The 24,063-nt window shown below is 48.3% G+C and overlaps 1 protein-coding gene across 14 annotated transcripts in view; it reads left to right on the forward strand.

Moving 5' to 3' along the window:
• The window catches only part of BCOR (BCL6 corepressor), a 117,329-nt gene extending 97,280 nt beyond the window's left edge, over positions 1-20,049 (forward strand). For 8 of the 14 annotated variants that reach the window (XM_043895445.1, XM_043895448.1, XM_043895449.1 and 5 more), the window contains exons 5-16: positions 421-474; positions 955-1,141; positions 6,574-6,834; positions 7,142-7,486; positions 8,076-8,401; positions 8,682-8,936; positions 13,379-13,545; positions 14,656-14,801; positions 15,192-15,293; positions 15,476-15,632; positions 16,840-17,127; positions 19,898-20,049. In XM_043895445.1, the coding sequence (XP_043751380.1) occupies positions 421-474; positions 955-1,141; positions 6,574-6,834; positions 7,142-7,486; positions 8,076-8,401; positions 8,682-8,936; positions 13,379-13,545; positions 14,656-14,801; positions 15,192-15,293; positions 15,476-15,632; positions 16,840-17,127; positions 19,898-19,961 (2,352 nt within the window). In that variant the 3' untranslated portion in view covers positions 19,962-20,049. Of the gene's footprint in view, positions 1-420; positions 475-954; positions 1,142-6,573; positions 6,835-7,141; positions 7,487-8,075; positions 8,402-8,681; positions 8,937-13,378; positions 13,546-14,655; positions 14,802-15,191; positions 15,294-15,475; positions 15,633-16,839; positions 18,011-19,897 lie in introns of those variants that run through there. The other 6 variants (XM_043895452.1, XM_043895450.1, XM_043895453.1 and 3 more) reach the window with 6 other exon arrangements.
• The last annotated feature ends 4,014 nt before the right edge of the window (positions 20,050-24,063 follow it).

Consider the following 24,063-nt stretch of genomic DNA (forward strand, 5'->3'; position numbering starts at 1 on the left):
AACGGAAGTTTTAAAGGATGTCTAAGATACTGCATGACATTGACGTATCAATTGCTTTGATTTCTCTGCCGTTACTTTACTGTACGTTAACAAATAAACCTAACAGCACTGCTTAGAATGCCTTACGTGATACTTGGTGGAGGTGTGTAGCCGCCGCATGTCTGTGAGATTTGTGCAGTTTTTCTTTCACCAAAAAAAGGAAAAAACAACAAAAACCTCAATTAAAGGGATAGAGTATGTATTTAACTTGCTAGTGAATGATAGATGTTGTCTAGGAATTTCCTTAAGATATTTTACTTTTAATTAAAAGCTAAATAAAGCCAAATTGTTTTGCAATGTTAAGAAAAAAATTGGTTTATGCTTATAAAAATGGATGAAGTTATCTAAATGATCCATTGAGTGCCCATTTTAATTACATAGATGGAAGGATTACAAGAGGACAGTATTTTATGTCTACCCGCTGCTTACTGTGAGGTCAGTTCTTCAAATTTTTATTACTAGAATCTTACATAAACCTTTTGAGTTAAATTTCATTTCCAAATATACAAAGGGAAGTTTGTGGGCCATGGTCGTCTTTATTCATTGTGCATTTGTTTTCTTTTCTGTTGTGTTTTTGTTTTGCTTTCTTTGCGTTGTGTTTCTGTTTTGTTTTATTTACCTTCGAAAGAGAATGTCTGTCTCTATGCCACAGTGTATGTATGGCTATACATACACACCACATATATCTCTACACACATATGGCTTTATGAATAAAGAATGTGTGACTGCTTAACATATAGACACTCTTATATTTGTATCATTAACTTTTAAAGTATCTAAGTTGTATCATAAAGTGTGGTTGGTTTTGGGCAAACTTTTCTTGGAAAATACTTTCCTTTAAGGTAAGGCCAGTGAAATAGCTTTGATGGTAAGGTGTGTTGTTTTTTTTTTTTTCCATCTCCATTCTCTTCCTAGCGTGCAATGATGCGCTTCTCAGAGTTGGAGATGAAAGAGCGAGAAGGTGGCCACCCCCCAACCAAGGACTCCGAGGTGTGCAAATTCAGCCCCACTGACTGGGAAAGGTTGAAAGGAAGTCAGGACAAAAAGCCAAAGTCGGTCACCCTGGAGGAGGCCGTTGCTGACCAGAACGACAGTGAGAGATGTAAGTGAACCCCGGCGGCTTGTGGGTGGTACCATGTTGGTGAGAACAGGGCGATTTGGCTGTTTGATACATGAGGCACGTATGAGACATTGTTTCCTGGGATGTGTCTCCTTTTCCAGAGAAACACTGGTCCCATAGTTAATAACAGGGTAATATAATAGAGCAGAGGAATGGCAATGCAAGACCTCAAGCGCAGCAAATATTTTATAGCATGTAGGGGTATGGGTTTTTGGTAGCAGTGGAATGAATGACATTTGCAGCCAGAGCCAGACCTTCCATAGCGATGGTCTCCTCTGGTAGGAAATGGAGCGTCCTCGTATTCTCCCTCTGAAAGCAGAAATTTCGCTAAAATGGGATGAGGGCTGATGAAGGCACCAGCAAGATGAGCATAGTTATTTTCTGTGGCAGGTTTGTTTGCAGCCATTAGGAGTTGAGAGCACACTCCAAGGGCATGGGATGAACAAGGGGGGTGTTTATCACACCCAACTAGACAGGGGCCATCTTATGTGACAGGCAGAATTGGAGAGAAAGCTAGGGCATGCTTGAGTCACTCTGCTGTCCCAACCACTGCTCCTCCACTGGGGTTGACTTTGGGATGTGTTCTCGACTTCCTGAGCTCAGGAGGTATGTTGGCAGCCAGTGGAGGTCTTTCCGTGTTTTCTTCAGTGTGCATGCTTGGGGCCTGCAGCCCACTCCGGACCCCAGAGACCTCACCAGTGATGGTGAATGAGGGCATTGAGGTGAACATCAAGGACAGGGTGGGTGCAAAATCCTCCTGAGACAGGACAGTTGGGGATGGTGGGCACATTTGGGAGGTCTGGGTCCTTGGACGTTGTGGGTGGGAACAGGGTGATTCAGCTCCCGGCGCTGAGGGAGTTGAGAGGAAGCAATATGCTTCCGATGGCCCGACGTCTGGGTGGCGGCTGCTCAGAGAACGGGTCTGTCTAGCCATCCTTGCCAGCCATGGATCTCCGGGCCAGGATTCTGGGTGAACCACACCAGGACCGGCTTGTTCTGCATGGTCTCGTAGAAGGCTGCTTCTCGGGCGCGGGGGCGGGGGGTTGGTGGCGGGGTCTGCCTGTTCTGGGGGTATGGTGAGGGAAGCTGGAGGAAGGGAGCAGGAAGTTAGCTGGCCTCGAGTCTTCTTGCCCTTTTTTCCAGCAACATGGCCAGACCCAGGGTGGCCACTGCCCCTCACATCTCAGTGGCTTCACTCCAGCCTTCTTCCCAGAGAAGTTAACGTGTCCTTCCCTGTCTTGCCTGCTGAGCCTCAAGACAAGGCTGGTGGGGAGCAGGGCCTGAGCCCCAGTTGATTTGGAAAGCCGCCTCACCAACCCCCCACCCCCCCCACTACCCCTTCCAAGCTCAGGGCATGGGTCTCTTCCTGGAGCACCCAGGACATGGTCCAGTGAGTCACTGAATCACTGCCACCATGGGAGGGCAGGAAGAGGGTTGGGGAAAGTGAGGAGCTCCATTTGCCTTCTGGAGACTTGTGGTTTGTAGTTGGTTGAGAAGGCTCACCTAATTAAAGGAGCCATTGTCCTTACTGCCGCCTCCGAATCCACAGCACAGCAGGTGTTCAGTCCATTCAACTGGAAATTAATGGGCCTTCCTGTCCTTAAACCATCATATCTTGAGCCCATGCTGGCTCAGAGGGTCCTTCTCATGGGTGTCAGTGTGGTTGAGAGCCGCAGAATGAGCACCTGGGAGCCGGGGTGGGGATTTGGGGTGGGCTGGGGTCATGAGAGGTCCAGACGCCTCTGTCTGCCTTCCCCCTCCTGAGGTAGCCCCTCCCCGAAGAGTGACCAGGTGCTTCTAAGATGGTGGGGCTTGCAAGTGGCTCGTTCAAAAAAAAGTGAATTAACTTGAAAATAACAATGGCCAGGATTTTCATTTATTATGATCACTGTTCTTTATGATCGCAGGGGTGGCTGAGTTCAGTTTTATTTCGGAAGTTCAAGTTTGGAGGTTCCTCAAACTGGGAAGTTCATTTTTACTAGGAACCCTCAGTGACATTTGAAAATGGGGTGGGACAAGGAGGCATTGGCCCCTTCCTTCTCGAACTTGAAATGACCGACTCCTTTGCCAACCACTTGGCTGGGACAGACCTAAGACCTGCTCGGTAGCAGTGCCCGGCCAGAAACTGGAGGAAACCTCACTCAAGGGGCTTCATGAAACTTCTTAGCTCAGGGAACTTCTCTTCCAGATGAGCATCTGCACATTTGTAAACTACTTTAATTTGAAACAGAGATTCCCTAGGCTCCCTCTGTGGAGGGTGTAAGTTTTAACAAGGTTAGCCTTCACTGGCGGTGCTATACTTAAGCTGTAGAGAAGGGGATTTCAATCGTGGGGAGCCCTCCAACATCTCAGAACCCTCCCACCTTGTTTAGGCCTCACTGGGCATGGCTCAACAATGGTGAGGGTGCTTTGTTGCCACGGTGACTTGTAAATGTTGCTATGGTGATGTTTCTCTGAGGTGATGCTATGGCACAACCATGATAAATTATGGGATATATGTGTTGTGAGTCATATGACCACACTGCAGGGAGCAAGTGTTAAACCTCAAACAATACAGCCATGTTCACACCTGCTTAGACTGGGTGACCCAGGGCCCATGGCTTCCCGCTTTTAGGAGGGTCAAAAAGTAGCAGTGATGGCAAAGCCTGATGGTTGGGATCCCCATGTATCTATCTCCCCATCTCCTTTACCCTCAAGGGTAGTCCTGTGGGTCCTGTGTAGTCCTGTGGTTAGAACAGTGATTGAGAAGCTCCAGGTGACACAAGAGTCTCTCCCCCATAGGTGGTGGCCATGGGTATCTTGGCCAGTCAGGGTGGGTGTCCTTCAGGGTTCTTCAGGGTTATTATTGGCCTGGGTAAGGTCACACTAGCATAAGGTCTGGGGGTGGGGGGCGGTGCTTAACTGAGAAGAATTGAGATCTTTGCCCTGAAAGACTCAGGAGTTGGGGAAAGAGTGGATGGACCTGTTTGGGAAAAGATCCTCTCACCTAATGAGGAAGAAAGCAACTGAGTGATGTGTGTGGAGGGATGATTTCGGTGAGCCCTGACTTGAGCAGTGGAAATTTCCTGATTAATAGTCCAGGGTGAGGAACCACGGACATTATACCATGGGGTCCCTGGGGACAAGGACCACTGGGAAGGTCCAGGTGCAGGAGCGCCCTCCCTAGCTGAGTGGGTATGGCGGGCACATGTGTGGCACACTCCTGGTCCTGGTGGGTGAAGGGGTGCCCTCTACACCCAGGCAGCTTTTACCAGATGGGAAGCCTAGAAGAACCCCCGGGAAGGGTCTGACTCATTGGGGTGCACTTACTCTTCCAGGAACAGAGGGAAGAGCTTCCACAGTCACTGCCTGCCCACACCTGAGAAACTGTCATCATAATCCCCCAGGTGGTTTTCTATGGGCAAGAAATACTGGCGTTTTGTAGCCAAAGATATAAAGTAATTTCACTGTTAACGAAGGTAGCTGGCCTTGAGGGTGAAAACTTAGATGGAAAACCTTCTCCCTGAGCCAGATGCCTCCCTAGATGAATTGAGACTGTTACAGATACAGAGTTAAGATGTAAATAGGTGGAAGTGGAATCAGAAACACTGAGTAGACAGCTTCTTCATGTGATTGGGGACATCTCAGATGGGCAGGGCCCCACACTGACGGCATTCGCTGACATCACCCAGTTACCTCTCCTTCCAAACCACTGAGTTGGAACCATCTTTCCTAGCTAAAGTGGGGGGGTGGTGGAGAACTCACTTTGAATGAACTTTAAAATTGGACATGGGGGGTTCATAAGGAGCCATTACACTTCTCCATGGGTCCCCTTCCATGAGGCTTTTAGAAAAGGCTGATTGGACCAGAGAAGTCCAGTGGTATAACCAGGAGGGCTCACCTCTTAAGATAGCATACATTTCAGGCCCGAAATTCAGGCTGCTCTGAAAGTCTTAGCATCTTTTGGTTAAAGGAATTTTTCCAGCCTTTTCCTGTGTTTATGAAGCCCACCCACAGGAGGAGGCTTGCAGTAACATTCCCACTTTACAACTGAAGGGGGCCGAGTTGTAAAGAGGCGCTGTTCCTGCCAGAGTGGCTCAGAGAGTCACCGAGCACCCAAAATGAGAGTTGCAGCGTACCCTCTTCCCAAGCCCTCAGTGATCTGGACTATATCCCCCTGGAGCACAGGCCAGGAGTCTGGGATTTTTCCTGCTGCCATGACAGGAGACCCAAGCAGTTGAGGTGATTCCACCATTCCTTGGCAAGAGTAGACGGGGATCTGTCCCACCTTGGGATGCCCTTGGAGAAAAGATCAATGGGTTCCAGCATTGAGAACACAGGCCAGGCTAGCCAAGGCCAGGGTGAAATTTGTCCCCACAACTGACTGCCATTAAATGCTGGGAATGCCCCCGCAAAGAGAGGTTGATTAGGGGGCTAGCCAGCTGGGCAGAAGGGAGAGTGTTATCTGGGAGCAGCACATGAAGAGTGTGTCTATGATTTCATCTAGAAAGGTGGGCTCAAGGAGCCTAGGTTGAGTGGAGGGAGCTGAAGCAGGCAGGGCTGGGGTGTGAGCAGTTCAGCCCCCAGAGAAGGGGGTGGAGTCTCGTCTTTGGAACATGGAGGAGTGCCAGGGGGCTGACTAGTGTAGGAGCAGCCACCGGGCCGGCCCCCCCCCCCGCCCCGTGGCAGTGAAATGCTTTTCCCTCAATGGTTGTGGAACTAGGACACAGGGACTTGTAGTGATCTGGTTGAGTTCTTTGAAACTGCCCTTCACCCTTGTACACACAACAGGAAGCCTTGCCTTTGGCTTTGCCAGGCTTCCTCCTCCCTTGGTCTCCCAGCCTCCCACCATTCTTGCCCTGTCCTCTTCACCCTTGCCCCTGCTGACCCAAGTGAACATTGGTCCTGTCCTTGTGCATGTGGCATTTGGGGGACATTTGGTCTTTTTATTACATCAACCTTTATTTCAAAATAATGACCTCAGCTGTTTCCATGGAGATGGGTAGCTCAGCTCTGGCTTAAGCTTGCTGGGGGCTCACCTACCCACAGTTGGAAAAGGTCCTGGAGGGGACCTGAGTGCCACCAAAGTTGACCAACTGGGAGGTGGCAGGCAGGCAGTTCTCTCATGTGCTTATAGAAGAGTAACACTGATGCCTCATCTTGATTCTCTCCGACCTCAACTATGAACATGGAGGGCAGTAGTGAGTGTCCCACACCCCTCATTTTCTGGGCAGAGTATCTTCAGCTGCCCTTCCTTTGGGACATGGTCTTTCTGAGGGTCTTGTGCTTCCAGGACGGGAGGCCCCCAGTCTCCAAAGGAGGGTCTATTGGTAGCAGATTACCTTGGGCGTAGGGGTCCCGCCTGCTCCCCAACCCTGCCTGCCCCTGGTAACCTTTGTTCCTTCCTTCCCCCGTTCTCCCCACCCACCCCCCAGGCGATTATAGTGCCGGAAACAAACACGACCCCTTTGAAGCCCCAGAGGACAAAGATGTTTCTGTGGAGAAATATTTCCTGGACCGGCAGCCGGTGAGCGATCCCTCTGCCGACCAGGCCGCCCCAGACATGCCACACAGCCCCACCCTCCGGGTGGACAGAAAGCGAAAGGTCTCAGGGGACAGCAGCCACACTGAGACCACTGTGGAAGAGCTCCCTGAGGACCCGCTGCTGAAAGCCAAGCGAAGACGGGTCTCCAAAGGTGAGCTTGGCTCGGCTTCCGGCCCCACAAGGCACCCAGGGGAAGTAAAGTCCTGGGGTGGAGCAGTGGAAGGTTCCAGTCCCACCTTGGAGCCCTGGGGCAAGCCACTCACACCTCCCCTGTCCCAAGCCAGGTATAGGAGCCCAAAGATGACCAAAGACAAATAGGCTCCCCCTCCCGAGACTTGGTGACAAGTTCCACAGTGACCACACCCTTCCCCTCCCCCACCCCCCTGACAGTGATGTATGACAGTTTGTTCCCCACCCCAGGGGGCTTTTTGATTAATTTGTAGTTATTTCTCCATTAGATGACTGGCCTGAGAGGGAAATGACAAACAGTTCCTCTAACCACTTAGAAGACCCACATTATAGTGAGCTGACCAACCTGAAGGTGTGCATTGAATTAACAGGGCTCCATCCCAAAAAGCAACGCCACTTGCTGCACCTTAGAGAACGGTGGGAGCAGCAGGTGTCGGCAGCAGAGAGCAAACCTGGCCGGCAGGGCAGGAAGGAAGTGACCCAGGCAGCTCAGCCTGAGGTTGCTGCCCAGGGCAATAACATCTCCGAAGAGAAGCCTGGCAGGAAAAGGGCAGAAGCCAAAGGCAACAGAACCTGGTCGGAAGAGTCCCTCAAATCCAGTGACAATGAACAAGGTATGCACCGGGGACTGAGGTGGGGGGGGTGGTCCTGGAGGATGGGTCACCTGCTCTCTGTGGGAAAGGGCCCTGGAGGGGACCTGAGCTCCATCCAAGTTGACAGAGTAGCATGTGGCAGGCAGGGAGTTCTCTCCATGAGGTCCTTTCAGCCTCCACACTTCCTTCTGGAATATACCGTGAGGAGGGAGCTCCATTTCCTGGGCTGCTCCTCACCCGGCTCATGGCTGGGCAAGGAAGGGAGGCCCTGGGTGACCCCTCACTCCAGGCTCAGGCAGTCCCCAGTCTCCAGGTCCCAAGCACCCAAGGCCCCCCATGGGTGGGGGCTGGAGAGCAGGAAGGGCTGGTTTCTGCCCCCCTCATCCGGGCCCTTTGAAACAACTTGCCATTTGGCGTTTGAATGTGGGATAATTAAAATATTAATGCTTTGAAAACATAATTGGTATATCTTTAAAAACTGAAGCCGCTCCAGTGATCAGTGGTAACAATGGGCTTTTCTTTCCGCACCAGCTACAACTGTGTAACGCCTGCTTTTTCTCTCCCCACCCCCTGCCTCCCGCCCGCCTGCCCCCCCCCCCTCCGGATTTAGGCTTGCCTGTGTTCTCCGGCTCTCCGCCCATGAGGAGCTTTTCATCCACCAGTTTAACCGGCAGAAAGCAGAGTCAGCCAAGCTGTACGGCAGGCTCGAGGCTGCCTGCCAAACAGCAGAAAATTAAAGAAAGCCAGAAGACAGATGTGCTGTGCACGGACGAAGAGGAGGATTGTCAGGCTGCCTCCCTGCTGCAGAGATACCCCGACAACAGCGAGAAACCATCCGGGAAGCGACTGTGCAAAACCAAACATTTGATCCCACAGGAGCCCAGGCGCAGCTTGCCACTGCCAGGGGACTACTACGTGGAGAATGCCGATGGCAAGGTACCTCTTGCCCCCAGCACTCCCCCCCCCGGGTCGTGCCAGCGCATCCCGCCTGCCCACTTCTCCGCTTCTGGGGACAAAGGTTTCCTTTTCCTGAACGCCCTCCCCCAAAATGTCACTGTCCTGTTCTAGGGGGCCTGTCTCCTGGGTGGTGCTAAAGTTTCCGGCTAGTAAAAAACTCCTTCTTCCTCTAGCCCCACCCCCAAACAAAAGAGGACGGGGGAAAGCGCTATGGTGGAAGGACATCCCACAATGTGCGCGCTGCCCGCTTTCTTGGTAGGTGACCGTCCGGAGGTTCCGAAAGCGGCCCGAGCCCAGTTCTGACTATGATCTGTCACCGGCCAAGCAAGACCAGAAGCCCCTGGACCGTCTGCAGCCATTGATACCAGTTTCGCATACGTCACAGCTGCCCCTCGCAAGCTCTCCGCCAGAGGCCACCCAGTCCCGCCCGATGCCACCAGAAGCGCGGAGGCTTATTGTCAATAAGAACGCAGGCGAGACGCTCCTGCAGCGGGCTGCCCGGCTGGGCTACGAGGTGAGCATCCCCTAGGTGCACTGGATACCCGCTGCCGCTCCGGGGGTGGGGGCCCCATTGGCTGGGGTGGGGGCGGGGGCGGGGGCGGGGGGTGGGATCTCAGAGCCCAGCTCTCCTCCACGTGGGGGGCGGGGCTGGATGTTCCCGCGGGATGTTTGCGTTAGCCCCCCGCTCACGTTGCGGGCTCTTTCGTGTGAAAAGAAAGGCCTCTGTGATGTTTGCTTCATGTTCAGGCAGGTAGACTGCTTTGGCATCTTCCAGTCTGGCTCACTTATCTCTGATATAAAATCTGACCTAACCCAGGGCTTGGCGACTAGGGGAATTTTAATGAGCCCTTTTGGATTCTGATTAGCAAGGGGGAGAGAAGTTATTAACTCTACTTTCGGCTGCTGTGCCGTTTGGAGGCAGAGTGATGCCGCCGCCACCCCCCACCCCGCCACCCCCCACCCCCTACCATGGAGTAACAGCGGGAAATGTCTGTGCAGAGTAGGGGTGGTGATGGGGCAGACCTGAAGGGTTTCTTTGAGAGGATACCGGAGCCCGGGGCTGATGGTAGAGGGGGTTTGGTCCTTAACCAGAACCACTGTATCCCAACCCAAACCCAGCACAGCTGATGACGACCATAGAACCTCTGTGAGATAGATGACTCCTTCCGCCCTGTGCCCCTCCCCCACCGTACTTGTCAGCTGCAATTGTGATGTAATAGCTCACAGGGCAGAGGCATTTTTTTCAAGCTGGCATCAGCCCTCTGGGAGTTGAATGGTCACAGTAAAATGCAGCTCAGCAGGCTGAGCGTGTGGAGGTGTGGACTCGCACTGGGGTGGCAGGATCCATGCGGGCCGGGAGCCCTGGCTCCCCCACCCCCAGCTCCCACACCCCAAGCCAGCTCTGTGGAACCCCTGTCCCCTTGTTCATAATGCCCTAAGCCCTTTGAGATATGCCCACCTCAGCCCCCCAAGGCATGACTGTGGGTGGGAAGTTAGAAGCACCTGTGCTTAGTTCAGGGGTTGAATGTGCTGTTGTTTATATCTACATGTCTTTCGGAGACCTCTCCATTAACTAGAGAGAACTTTCTGGTGGTTCACACAGTTACTTTAAGATGAAGTCCAAGGAGCACCCAAGTGGTTTTCCCAAGAGCAGAGAACAGCAGCACCTAGGAGGACAGAGTGTCTGTTGCACATAGTGCTAAGCTAGGCCCCACATGCCAAGTGTTTGCTCAGTACTAGTTGTGGTTGAGAACATAAACTCCTGGGGTGGGGGGGGTGGGGTAGGGAGCCTACTTGGCATCATTTCCACCAGTCTCCCTTTGGGACCAGAGACTTCAAAAGACCCTTGTTGGTCCTTTAAGAAAGTTTCCATTTTGGTTGGGTGACTCTGACCAAAGTGCCCGTTGGTCCATTTTGGTCTGGACCAACGGGCACTTGATCCATACTTTTTTGTAGCCTACCTGGCCTTCGATTGCACAGGAGGCCATGGGAATGTTTGTGGTCAGACTTGGTTTTCTTCAAATGTACATTTCAACACATAGGTTATACACTGATTATCATCCGTTTTGATACTGATCATTGTGACTTATAGATGAACGTTTTCAACTTTTTTATCCAACTTTCTAGGATTTCTCTCGGCAGAATTTTAAATGTTGGGATGATGGCCCAGTTGGGAGATTTGACAATTTAAACCTTTTAACATTGAGGGATAGTTTACTTAACCAAATAAGGGTGTGCTTTGAATGCACTTGGGGAGGGTTTTCCTGAAGTTTTGTCTTCACCATTCATTGTTGGTGATTTTCTGCTTATATCATGTGCAGTAAAAAGGCGATCTGAGCTTTATGTCATAATGATCTGGCTCTGGAAGTTTAGAAACACGCTCTGGCTTCAAATCTGCTTTCAGTAGATCACTTGCATGGCCAGAGACCTCAAACCTTTCCCTCTCCAGAAAAAGGCTTCTGCCTCTTAGGCTAAAATGCCAATGTTCAACCCCATGCGTGTGCGCTTAGTGGTAATGGTTAAATTTTCTATGAATTGAATAAATCATGTTTTTAAAAAAGTTAATGAGGCATTTAATTAATTAACAATGTCGGGTTTATGGCCTTTATGGTTACATTTTGCGGTTAATGGCATTCAGCTTATAGCCGCTTAACAGAGAGTTGTCCAACAAAAACAGTTCGATTTTGTTTGGAAATGGGTGGGCTGCCCTTCAAACACTCCCATTTCTAGCAGAGAAAATAAACCAAAAGATGTGTTGGGCAGACAGACTTGCCTGACCTTGTCACCTTTCTCTCTGTTGGTAACAGCAGTTGCCATCCATTTAGAGACCAACTCCCTCCCAGCTAGGAGAGTGTGGTTAGCCCACTGACCCCAATAGAGATGGCCTGTGGGATGCTCATCATGGCTAGATTGCATCCCTTGGGCCTTTTGAATCTTGCCAGCCAACCAGATACCAAAGACTTGAATTATAGGTCTAGTACTTCATGTTAATTGAACTTGGGGTTTAATTTCTCTGGGCCTCAATTTCTCTTAAGTGTTCAATGAGGATAGTACTACCTTCCTTTCCTGCCATCTCCTGGGTTCCCATGGGATGACGGAAGATGTCCTTATCTGGGGCAACGAGAAGCACTGTGTAAATAGCATCAGCGAGGTTGAGTTAGGTCAGATTGGGCCATGGGGCTCCTGCTGCCTTTGCTGATGTCCTCTAGGAACAGAGATTTGACTTACCTGTCAGCTTTGATGGCCTTTCATTTCTAGGTCCCCTTGAATCGGCCCTGGTAGCAATGAAGGTTTCCAGGCGAAGGCCATGATTGTCAGAGCAAATAAACCTCTGGTTGGTAGGACCCAGGCAGGCCGCCAGGACCTGGGGTAAACTGATCTGTACACAACAGTTGGTGGCGTTCAGACCTGATCTGGAGCCACGTGACGGGGCCTCTCTCTGACGGGGGCATGCAGCTCCATTAGCTTGCAGCCGTCCACTTGAGTCTGGCTACTGAGGGCCTGCTAAGGGAGTAGCAGCTTCATGCGGTATCCTGGATACCAGGGCTTAGGATAGGTGGCCTGGGAGCCTGAGCATTGTGGGCTTTCTGGCAGGTTGGGATCTGAACGAAGAAACACCTTCATGGGCGTGCCTTTTCCCTTCCCCCCCCTTGTTTTGGAAGGGAGCTGCCACATTAACCTCACCGATGGCCAGGTTTACCAACACGCCCCATTAGGTTCATGGACTAAGCAAATGGAACTTGCAAGTTCACTCAGAAGTGAGTGGTCACCTTTGATTGGCATGTCCTTCAAAGGTCATAAAAGGTTTTACAGAACCCATCTTACGTCTATGAGTGGCTGGAATGGACCCTGTTGTAGGTTTCACAGATGAGTTACTTAAGAGTTGTCACAAGGAGTCCTGCTCTGACCCCATCCCGTACCCCGTTACAAAGTGGACTGTGCATTGGGCTGCCTGCACACTCTGCCTACCCCTGGCTCTCAGAACCTGACAGCTCTCTGCTGGGCATGACTTGGAAGAAAACAAGTATAATGTGTTTTCTGGTGGCAAGTGCTTTCGATGTGTTTGAAAACTTTCTTAATCAAGGTAATAAAACATTGAATAAATTACCACTCTGCTAACTGGGAGCGGTTCATATTAATATTTTAACACGCCAAAGAAGTAAGATTAATAACAGTGATTCTAACGCATACTCTTGACACAGAACACCTTCGGGGAAGGGGGGAAGGGTAGACTTGTTTTATTTGCTTCTTGAAATGTGTAGTTTGCGGGGTAGAATGAGGCAGAATAGAGGGTGGGGTTATTTGGAGCATTTTGTGTCATTCCTGGAGGATGGATAGAGAAAGCTTCTGTTTGATTCTATTGAACATACAAATAGCATTTGAGGCCCAGGTTCTGATTTGGGGTCTTCACTGGCGGTGTGAGGATGTGGCTGACCTGGGTGTCTGTCCCTCCTTCTCTAACCTGAGGGATGTTCTTCAGTGGATTTCAGTTCTCTTTAAGCACCAGTCATCAATGCTTAAATGTGTGTTGTCAACTATTGCCGTCGACGGAACGGACCAGTCAAGGGAGAATGGTCTATACTTGGCCTTGTGTCATCTAAGATGTTAGCAACCGTGGCACCTCTGTATGGGCCATGCCAGCCCCTGGACTGAGGGGTTTCATGGCTATCTGAATACATCCTCTCAGCAGCCCTGTGGAAGCTTGGGAGAAGTTCAAGGGCAGCTTGCCCGGGGCCAGGCCACTGGGGCAGCAGAGCCCTAGACAACGCTGTCTGCATCTCCAAGCCCTTCCCACAAGCTTTTGCCACCTCACCAGGACACCCACCACACTTCAGTGAGCTGTTAGATCCAAGGATCTATGCCTTTGAAAGTGGGCACTGCCAGGCTATGGAAAGGCTACCCTTGGAAGGTTCACTGTGTGGTGGTCTGATGGCATCCCCTACCTTCTTCCCACAGGAAGTAGTCTTGTACTGCCTGGAGAATAAAATTTGTGATGTGAACCATCGAGACAACGCGGGTTACTGTGCCCTGCACGAAGCTTGTGCAAGGGGATGGCTCAATATTGTACGACACCTCCTTGAATATGGCGCTGATGTCAACTGCAGTGCCCAGGATGGGACCAGGTGAGTGGTGGGGAAGGAACCCCAGGAGGAAAGATGGAGTGTGAGCACCATGTAAGCACACTGATGGAATCAAACATCTTTCTGGCAAATTTACATAGAACTTTTAAAACTTAGTGATGCTCTCATGGATAGAAATCCCTGAAAATGTTGAACCTGCACAGATAATCAGGGGTGTTGCCTTTTACGACCCCAGACTCTTTACCAGCATCTGTTCAATCACCATATTTAAAGTACACGTGCATTGACAGTCCCTGGAGTACAGACAGGGCCAGGGGCCAGTGGCTTCAGAGCATCTGCCGTGGTCACCCACACCCCTGGCCCCCACTCTGTCCTTGACCTCGGTTTATTGGCCAGAGGCCCAGGTCTGAGTCAGCCCAAGCATCTTCCGGGTTGTGCCTGGGATGCTACCAGGAGGCGGGGCACTAGGGCTTTCCTGACAGTCATAAAATGAGCAAAACTGAAATGTATTTGGTGGTTCATGGTTTCCAAAAAGCATTCTTTCCAGATGGGACTGTGGGCCGTGTTCCCAGTCCCAGTAGACACAGGAAGGACTCTGTACCCTCCTGAGAACTCACCCTGCCTGCTGGCTGCTTCTGAGCCAGAGGGTTGATCATTGATCTCCAAGTTGGTTTCAGGAGAGGTTCTACTTTGCCCCTAGTTTCTTTTAGAAACGGCAATCTTTTTTCTTTAAATGGTGTAAATAATTGCTTGTCATGTTGGCTTCCGTGATGTTGGAATTTCCGCCCCCCCATAAGTTATCTTCTTACAGTCTGTCACTATTTAAGTTCATTGGGAAAGTTTTCATCATAGCCTGAGTTCCTCCTTAGGATTAAGTGGATTAAGAGAGATTTGCACTTGAGAATTAGGCCTGAGATAGTCTCTTCATCTGTCTTATAAAGGGTTAAGTGTAGAAATACTAATAGAGTGATTCATCATTTGACAGTGGGCCAGTCTACAGTGCCTCAGTTTCCCCATGTGGAACGGCAGTGACTATACACTCCCCTCCTTGGTGAAACAGCGGCTTGACCACACACACTCCATTTTGCCTTTGTGTCGTTAGAGGCAAACATCATGTCCACTGGTATAATCAATCCCCCGTGCCTCTCTTAGGCCTCTCCACGATGCCGTCGAGAATGATCATTTGGAAATTGTCCGCTTGCTCCTCTCCTATGGTGCTGACCCCACCCTGGCGACATACTCAGGTAGAACCATCATGAAAATGACCCACAGCGAACTGATGGAAAAGTTCTTAACAGGTATGACAGAGATCACGAAATGGTCTGGTTCAGGTATCTAGATGGGCCAGGTTCCCCCCACCCCCACCCCTCCTCCTTTTTCACTTACTGGGAAAGTTGGCATAACATTATTCTGTCAAACAGATACATACTTGGGTGTTGCATGGGATGGCTGGAAAATTCTGAGCTGGCCAGGCCTAGCTTTTGTTTGGCAGGCAGGGGCGATGAGGCGGACTGTCACTCGGGAACGCGGGTAGATGCATGTGCAGCTTTTAGTTAGATACCTGGAGGAATGTGCAGAGGGACTTGTCTGGAGATAACCTGCCAGCCCCAGCGTGAGACTCTCCCGACCTCCACCAGCATTTGCCTCTCGCCAGCAGGTGTTAACCTTGTTTCCCTCCCTCTCTCCAGATTATTTAAACGACCTGCAGGGTCGCGATGATGATGACAGCAGCAGCAATAGCAATAGCAACAGTGGTGCCTGTTGGGATTTCTATGGCAGCTCTGTGTGTGGTGAGCAGCCTTGTTCGTTTCAGTTGGGCAGGGAGGACGTGCATGAGTTACAGAACTTTTCTCTCTAGGGTGGATGAAGGCTTGGGGCGGGTGCCATGAGCAGGGCTGACTTTCTGTTTGGAGAACAGCTGGAATCTTGTTCTGGCTTAACTGATCCCTCTCTCTCGTTTGCCCTCCCTTAGAACCAGATGATGAAAGTGGTTATGACGTTTTAGCAAACCCCCCCGGACCAGAGGACGAGGACGATGATGATGACACCTGCAGCGACGTGTTCGAATTCGAATTCTCAGAAAGCCCCCTCTTGCCGTGTTATAATGTCCAAGTGTCCGTCGCTCAAGGGTAAGCATGCCCACCATGAGGTTGAAAAGCAGCAGATGAGGGTCAGGGGGTGGGGGGTGAGTGAATTCCTCACCAAGTGTCCACCGACTTCACATACTGCAGTAGAACTTTGCCAGGAAAGGGATGGGGTGGGGTGGGGGATCCCAGCAAACCACCCTCATCGGAATACACCCCAGAGCCCAAAGGACACAAGAGCCAGTGGCTGGAATTGCTCACAGTTTCAGTCGCTACAGTCTTGGGGAAAGAATCCTCCGTGGGAGCCCCCCAGAAAGGACCACTGTAGGGGCCTTCCAAGGCACACAAGGTCCACTGGACGACACAGATGTAGCCTTTCCTTGTGTAAGATTAGGGAAAGCTGTATGTGACACCTGGGATCTTCTGCATCCTCGGACTGGGTCAGATCGAGTCTTGCACCCATTGGTCAGGCCACTGTGCCCCTGTACCCAATCCTCCAGAGTGAACACGTCAGGAGACATTGCTCTGCTGTGTGTTGACCCCTTGCTTAAGGAGTAGCATCCTCCTTGGACTGTGAGCCTGGGAATGTGTCTGTCCATCTGTCTTCGTGCTGACAGTGTCTTAGGAATAGAGCTCATGAAGCGTGGTAAGGGACAGCAGGGAAAGATTGTACCCCCTTCCTTCGAGAAAGCCTCACTCCCAACAACATTAAGGGGCAGGTTGGAGGTATGGGAAAGGAAAGACAGGCGACCTTGCCTGTTTTCTCATGCTCTGTCCATGAGGGTCAGAAGAGAGGAGAGATCACAGAGGTGCTTGCCATCTGCCTTGGGTTCGCAAACAGACTAGTTTTCCCTCGTGACTAGAACGGGTTGGGGGCGGGGGGGGGATGTGTGGGTGGAGACTCACTTGGACAGGGTGACCTGAATTGTGGCTGGAACTGAGGGACCAAGCCTTTGCCTGGGATGTGTCCACCAGTTCCAGAGGTGCCGGGGCAGCCTGTGACAAGGCTCATTCATGGGTGCTGCTCCCACTTAGGTCTAAATTGGCTGATCTGTCCTAGATGGTCTCTTAATACATGCAGATGGGTCTAGAGTTCCCCACTAGAAGTAGATTTTAGTGAGAAGTGGAGTGAGTGAAGTAATCAAAGCAGAAATAACTGGTCCTTGTTACCACTGGGAGACAGGTAGTTCATAGTTGGAAGAGCTTTTAATTTTGCCAGAAACTCAAAACCACTGTCCTTTCTCTGGCACAGGCCTCGGAACTGGCTGTTGCTTTCCGACGTGCTCAAGAAATTGAAAATGTCCTCCCGCATATTTCGCTGCAATTTCCCAAACGTGGAAATTGTCACCATTGCGGAGGCTGAATTCTACCGGCAAGTGTCAGCAAGCCTTTTATTCTCTTGCTCCAAAGACCTAGAAGCCTTTAACCCTGAAAGCAAGGAGCTCTTAGATCTGGTGGAGTTCACGAACGAGCTTCAGACTCTGCTGGGCTCATCCATGGAGTGGCTCCACCCCAGCGACATGGGCTCAGACGACTGCTGGTGAGCTCGCCGGGGCCCGCCGTGTACAGTGTGTCATAGTGTTTATCCTTGTGCATATGTGTCATAATACGACTATTTCTGTAAAGAAGGGACACTATTACATATGAAAATATCTCTTCTTTATATAAGAGACATGACTCCAGTCGGAAGGACTCAGAAATAAGTTTTTTTTCTTTTTAAACTTTTAAGTCAGTTTTTATGAAGTTGTTAAAAATGTTTCTTTACTTTTCAGTGCACACATGCTTTGGGATATGTTTGTTTTTACTCGGAACATTTGTTTCTTTTCTTTTTTAAGGAGAAAAACAAAACAAGGAAAAGGAGCTCCACACTTTGACTTAATTTCATGTAAAGCTCCCATGACAGAGGCCGTAACTGTTGAGAGTGTGGGTCAGAACTGTGTGGTTGGTTTGGGGGGTTGAATTCGGGGAAGGCACTTGGCGATGTTGTAATTTTATGTTTTGTTTACAGTGTACCTGCTCGGGCCAGGTCAATGCTATTGGATGTGATCCAGTAGTATGTAATATAAATTCAAACCATATCCACACACAACAACTAATTGTATGAAACTTTTATATCCTAATTTAAAAGCTGTGAAATTAGTTTTCACGCATCAAACCGGATTGTTTATATGTTTAAACATTTTATGCTCTTATTTAAAGAAGACTTTGAGCTATTTTTTTCTGTACCCTGTAAAATATTGAAAACTAACATAATATGTTGAGGTTGCTTGAAATTGTACATAAAACTAAAATTTTCTGAAGTGTGTGTTTATGTATGAAACCTGTGTTTTAACTTTGTAAGTAAATTCTCTGCCTTTGTATTTATATTTTACAAAAATTTTCTTAAAAGGCAATAAACCTGTTGAGGAAAGGAGAAAATTGAAGTACCTTGTGTTCCTATGTATTTTCCTAAAACATTACTGTTGTCAATTTTTTTTTAAAGTGTTGTTGATGGTCAGTTCCCTATAGATAACTTTAGGCCATGTTATAGTCTCTATGAACTGAAACAGACTAGAAGATTTCAGGGAAGTGAGACTCTGAAGACAATTTGAAGTTCTATTTTGATGGTTCTCAGATCCTTCTCTACCTAATCTCTGATGGCCTAGAAAACTTTTACATTGCCTTTGACCTTGCTGGACTACAGAAGCTTCATCATGGCTAATCCTTTATCTTTAGGAATATTTTTTCAGAAACAGGACTTTTATTATGTCACTTGTCCCTCCAGACCTCATGTTTTTCTGTTACATTTTAGCATCAAGTCCAAACCTGCTTGGCCCAATAGACAAGGCTTGTAGTTATGACCACTCTGCTCTTAACTTCTTACAGCAGTGTTCCTGTTGGGTACTATCAGTTGGCACTCAGTTTCCATCCTGCATCTTTTAATTCCTTTCTTCATTGCAGAGGCTAGATACCTGAATATTACTAGACTCCCTTGCAGCTAGAATTCTGAATTGTGGTTAGGTTTGGAAGGCGGAGTGAGGGAGAGATGTGTTCCTGCTCTACAGGCTGCTGATAAGGTTAAGGAGACATGCTGGACAGTTGGAGTGATTCAATCAGCCTTTCAACAGTGAATCTTTAGCTTTGTGAGTAATGAGATGCATTAGTGATCGTGGTAGTGCCTGGATGACAACCTCAATAGACTGTTCTTAAATCCAGTGATTCTCGTGTCATCCTTGACACATTCCTCCAGCCCTCCCAAAGATTCCTTGTATCAAATCCGTTTGTGATCAGAATGCTCTTAGTGGTTTTCAGTCTTAAATAGTCAACTCTGAGAACACCTAGGCAGAGAAGATGGAAGGGGCCATGGAGATGATGTACTTGAATGGGGTCTTAATGTATGGGGAGGAAGGGGTCCTGTAAGCTCTGTGACCTGGCAGGTGGGGAAAGAGCCATTTGTGGGAACAGGGAAATCCAGTACTGTCAGATGAGATGAGAGCCCCTTGTTCAGTCGCTCAGTCGTGTCCAACTCTTTTCGACCCCATGGACTGCAGCACACCAGGCTTCCCTGTCCATCACCAACTCCCGGAGCTTACTCAAAGTCATGTCCATTGTGTCAGTGATGCCATCCAACCATCTCATCCTCTGTTGCCCCCTTCTCCTCCTCCTCCCACCTTCAATCTTTGCCAGCATCAGGGTCTTTTTCAATGAGTTGGTTCTTCGCATCAGGAGCCCGTTGTTGGTGAGTACCAAATGAAGTTTGGGATGTATCTTGAAGACAAGGAAATCAGAGAACAGTGTTCTTGATTTATCCACTTTATTAGTTTTAAAAATAGATATTTTTAAATTTATTTTTGGCTATGCTGGGTCTTACTGCGTGGGCTTTCTCTAGTTGCAACAAGCAGGGGCTACCCTTTATTGCAATGTGTGGGCTTCTTACTTCAGTGCCTCTCGTTGCAGAGCATGGGCTCTATAGCATGCGGGCTTCAGAAGTTGTGGCGTGTGGGTGCAGTATTCTCAGCTCCTGAGCTCTGGAGCATAGGCTCAATAGTTGTGCACAGGCTTAGTTAGCTGCATGTGGGATCTACCCCACCCAGGGATCAAACCCATGTCTTCTGCATTGGGCAGTGCATTCTTTTCCACTGAGCCACCAAGGGAGCCCTATTTTTTATTTTATTTTTTTGATCATACAAAAATACACTTTGTTTTTAAAAAAAGAATCTCAACATTTCAGAAATAGAGGTTCTTGTCATCCTAAACCAACCCTTTCTCCCATTCCCCACCCGAAAAGTTAAAACCAGTGTTAACAGTTGTGCTGAACTTTTGTTTTTTAGGAAGTCATCTCAGACAGCAGGCGGGAGTGGTTGCGCACAAAGCAAAACAGACCTGCAGAAATAATTGAACTGAAAGAGTGCTGGTGAGCCTGAATTACAGGCAACGAGGAGCCCCCAAGAGCCCAAATTAAAGCAAAGAATAACAACTCCAAGGTATTTGGCTCTTTGTATTTGTATTTGGGCTGGAGTTAAAGGGTGGGCTGGCGACCAACTGAGGTTCTCTCCTGGATGAAGGTCATTCTATTAATTAAGTCAAGAAAATAGGTGGGAGCCGTAGGTTTAAGGGGTGCAGGGGAGGTTATGGGCTTGGTTTAGGAGACATTTAAGGTTATGGTTCATGGCAGTTGGAGGAGCCATTGGTAAGTTAGAAGAACACTTATTGTAAGAAACATCAGGTGTTTGAAAATGTGGGTGAAGAACAGCTAAAGAACTGATTCTAGGTAGAAATGAGCTGTCCATGGCCTAGAGAAGTTTGGATGTCAAGGAGCTCCCCAGCAGTTAAGAGGAGGTACCATAGGTGTGGATGCACCCTGCTCCCCTCCATGGGAGCAGAGGGAACACCGATAGAGACGACATCCCACTGGGTGTAGAGTAGCTTTCCATAGTGAAGATAACAGTGCAAATGAGATCGTACTAGCTGTAGCAGGCTCCCAGGTACAGAATCCCTCATAGCACAGGTGGAGAATAGAAGAATGGTTCTTCTGAAGGTGTAAAGATTGAGGGCATGCTCTTCATCCTATCCTATCTCCTGGCTACAATGTGGTTGTGACAGCTATTGCCATAGCAGCCACCCTGGACCACGAAGCATGGAAGTCGAGCATTCAGTGTGCTTAAGGAGCCTGGGTCCCTTAGGACCTAGTGTCCCTGAACCATCACATCAGCGCTGCCCTGTGCTGCCCTGCTCTGCCTGCCTTTTATGTTCGAGAAAAATAAACAATTCTGTTGAAGCCACTGTTCTTTTCGAGTTTTTCTACTACTCCCACCAAATCTCATCTTAACATGCTTACCATAGGTGTGCACTTGGACATCTTCCTTGTCAAGTTGGCCCAGTAGTGTAACAGCAAAAGGCTGAAAACACCCAGATGCCCATCAGCCAGTCCCTCTTTGAAGTTATAGTGATACATCTGCACTGTGATACTAAGCAACTGTACAAGGAATTGAGGGCCAGCTTTCTAATTCTCTTTAGAAATGGTTACCTCTGGGTAAAGAACAAACTGCCAGGGAAAGGGGTGGAAGCTTTACTCCTCTGAATGTTCTTGCAATATCGATTCGACTTGAGAGTTTACATGTTTCTAAACCAAAAGCAATGTCAAAAAACAAACAAACCCTAACTATCCAGTTGGAAGTGTAACCACACAGAAAGTAACTATTTAAAATGACTTTAAAACAGAATCAAAAAAAATTAAAAAAAAAAAAAAAACAGAATAAAGTTCCTATATAATCCCTTGCCCTAAGGACAGAAGAATGCAGAAACTCTCAAATAAATAATTAATAAATTAGTTTATTTTCACTAATCCTATCCTTGCTGATAGTGTCTGCATTGTGATGCTGAGACTGTCCTGTTTGTGTTGTGAGATGAGCAAAAAAGTTATTTGGCATGGTTGAGAAATGGGGTTTTCTGCATGGGAGAAAGGAGATGCAAATATAGGATTGGTATGGTTAAAGAAAAAGTGTAGTCCTTGGGAATTCCCTGGCAGTCCAGTGGTTAGTGCTTTTGCTGCTGAAGGCATGGGTTCGATCCCTGGTCGAGGAACTAAGATCTTGCAAGCCGTGTGGCACAGCCAAAAAGTAAAGAAAAGAAATCGGGTAGTCCTGATCTTGAATTGGGCTTCCCATTGGCTCAGTGGTAAAGAATCCGCCTGTTAATGCAGGAGACACAGGTTTGATCCCTGGGTTGGGAAGATCCCCTAGAGAAGGAAACGGTAACATACTCCAGTATTCTTACCTGGAAAATCCCATGGACTGAGGGGCCCAGTCCTTGGGGTTGCAAAAGAATCAGACACAATTTAGTGACTAACCAACTCCCAGACTGGATGCTAAATACCTTTTCCCACTAAAGAGAATTGAGGTTCCTTCGAGAAATGGTTGATTGCCCGGAGTATGGACATACACACAATATAAGCTGGTGGGGCTGTGTCCAGATTCAGTAGCCAACTTGGAGAAGCCCCTATAAATACAGGCCACTTTTAGCATCAATGAGGATAACTGCAATAAATACAGAGTAGTTACCCTCCATCCTACCCCCAATCTGCAGTTTCGCTTTCTGAGGTTTCAGTCACCCATGGTCAACCTTGGTCCACAAATATTAAATGGAAAATCCCGGAAACAATTCATAAGTTCTAAATTGTACACTGTCCTGAGTAGCATGCTAAAATTTTGCTCAGTCCTGCCTAGGACATATCTCTTTGTCCAACTTTTCCACGCTGTATATGCTACCTGCCCTTTTGTCACTTAGTAGCCAACTGGGTCATCAAATCTCTAATTTCAGGCCATCCACTGAGGGGTCCTGGAATGTATCCCTCATTGATTAGGGGAGAGTACTGTACACATTAAATATCTTCAAATCCATGAGTTCATAATGGCATATAAAACAACAAACTCATTGATCTCTTTGGGGGAATGTTAGGGAAAACCTCATTATTTCAAAACTGGTAAATGGGAAAAAATGAAGCATTTCTCTGCCTTTCCTCCATGAAATGTTTTGCTTTATAACAGTATTACAACCAATATAAGGTGTTACCATTTTACAACCCTTAATGAAATAGATCTAGGCAATGACCAGTCATAAATGCCAACATTACCAAAAATAGAAAACAAAAAGGAACAACCAGGCATTCTGAGCCTCCTGATAAGCAAACACTTCGCCTCCTATGAAGTAGTCTTACCCAAAAATTGAACCTGAAACGGATGAACCTCCAGAGCAGCATTGCCCAATAGAAATACAATGTGAGTCAAATGTGTAATTTAAAATATTCTAGTAGCTACATTTTTTTAGAGGTGTTTTGGGTTATTTCTTTTTTTTTCAGTTCAGTTCAAGTCACTCAGTCGTGTCCAACTCTTTGTGACCCCATGAACCACAGCACACCAGGCCTCTCTGTCCATCACCAACTCCCAGAGTTTACCCAAACTCATGTCCATTGAGTCGGTGATGCCATCTAACCATCTCATCCTCTGTCTTCCCCTTCTCCTCCCACCTTCAATCTTTCCCAACATCAGGGTCTTTTCAAAGGAGTCAGCTCTTTGCATCAGGTGGCCAAAATATTGGACTTTCAGCTTCAACATCAGTCCTTCCAATGAACACCCAGGACTGATCTTTAGGATGGACTGATCTTTAGGATGGACTGGTTGGATCTCCTTGCAGTCCAAGGGACTCTCCAACACCACAGTTCAAAAGCATCAATTCTTCTGTGCTCAGCTTTCTTTATAGTCCAACTCTCACATCCATACATGACCACTGAAAAAAACCATAGCCTTGACTAGATGGACCTTTGTTGACAAAGTAACGTCTCTGCTTTTTAGTATGCTGTCTAGGTTGGTCATAACTTTCCTTCCAAGGAGTAAGCGTCTTTTAATTTCATGGCTGCAATCACCATCTGCAGTGATTTTGGAGCCCAAAAAATAAAGTCAGCTACTGTTTCCACTGTTTCCCCATCTATTTGCCATGAAGTGATGGGACTGGATGCCATGATCTTAGTTTTCTGAATGTTGAGCTTTAAGCCAACTTTTTCACTCTCACTTTCATCAAGAGGCTCTTTAGTTCTCTCCTAGAGGTTTTTTCTTTTGGCCGTGCTGCACCAGTTGCAGGCTCTCAGTTCCCCAACCAGGGATTGAATCCAGGACCTTGGCAGTGAAAACATGAGTCCTAACCCCTGGACAGCCAGGAAATTCCCTAGCAGGTACATTTTTAAAGTGGGGAAAAGGACTTCCCTGGTGGCCCAGTGGTTAAGAATCTGCCTTGCAATGCAGAGGATGTGGGTTCAGTCCCTGGTTGGGGAAGTAAGATCCTACATGCCCCAGGGCAAGGAAGTCCATGTACTATGAGGAGCAACAAAAGAGCCCATGTGCTGCAAGCAAGACCCTACACAGCCAAATAAATAAATTAAAAAAAAAAAAAAGTGGGGAAAAAAATAAATTAATTTTTATATTTTAACTCAATGTATCCAAAG

This window comes from Cervus elaphus, chromosome X (assembly GCF_910594005.1).
Source record: "Cervus elaphus chromosome X, mCerEla1.1, whole genome shotgun sequence".
NCBI classification, from domain to species: domain Eukaryota; kingdom Metazoa; phylum Chordata; class Mammalia; order Artiodactyla; family Cervidae; genus Cervus; species Cervus elaphus.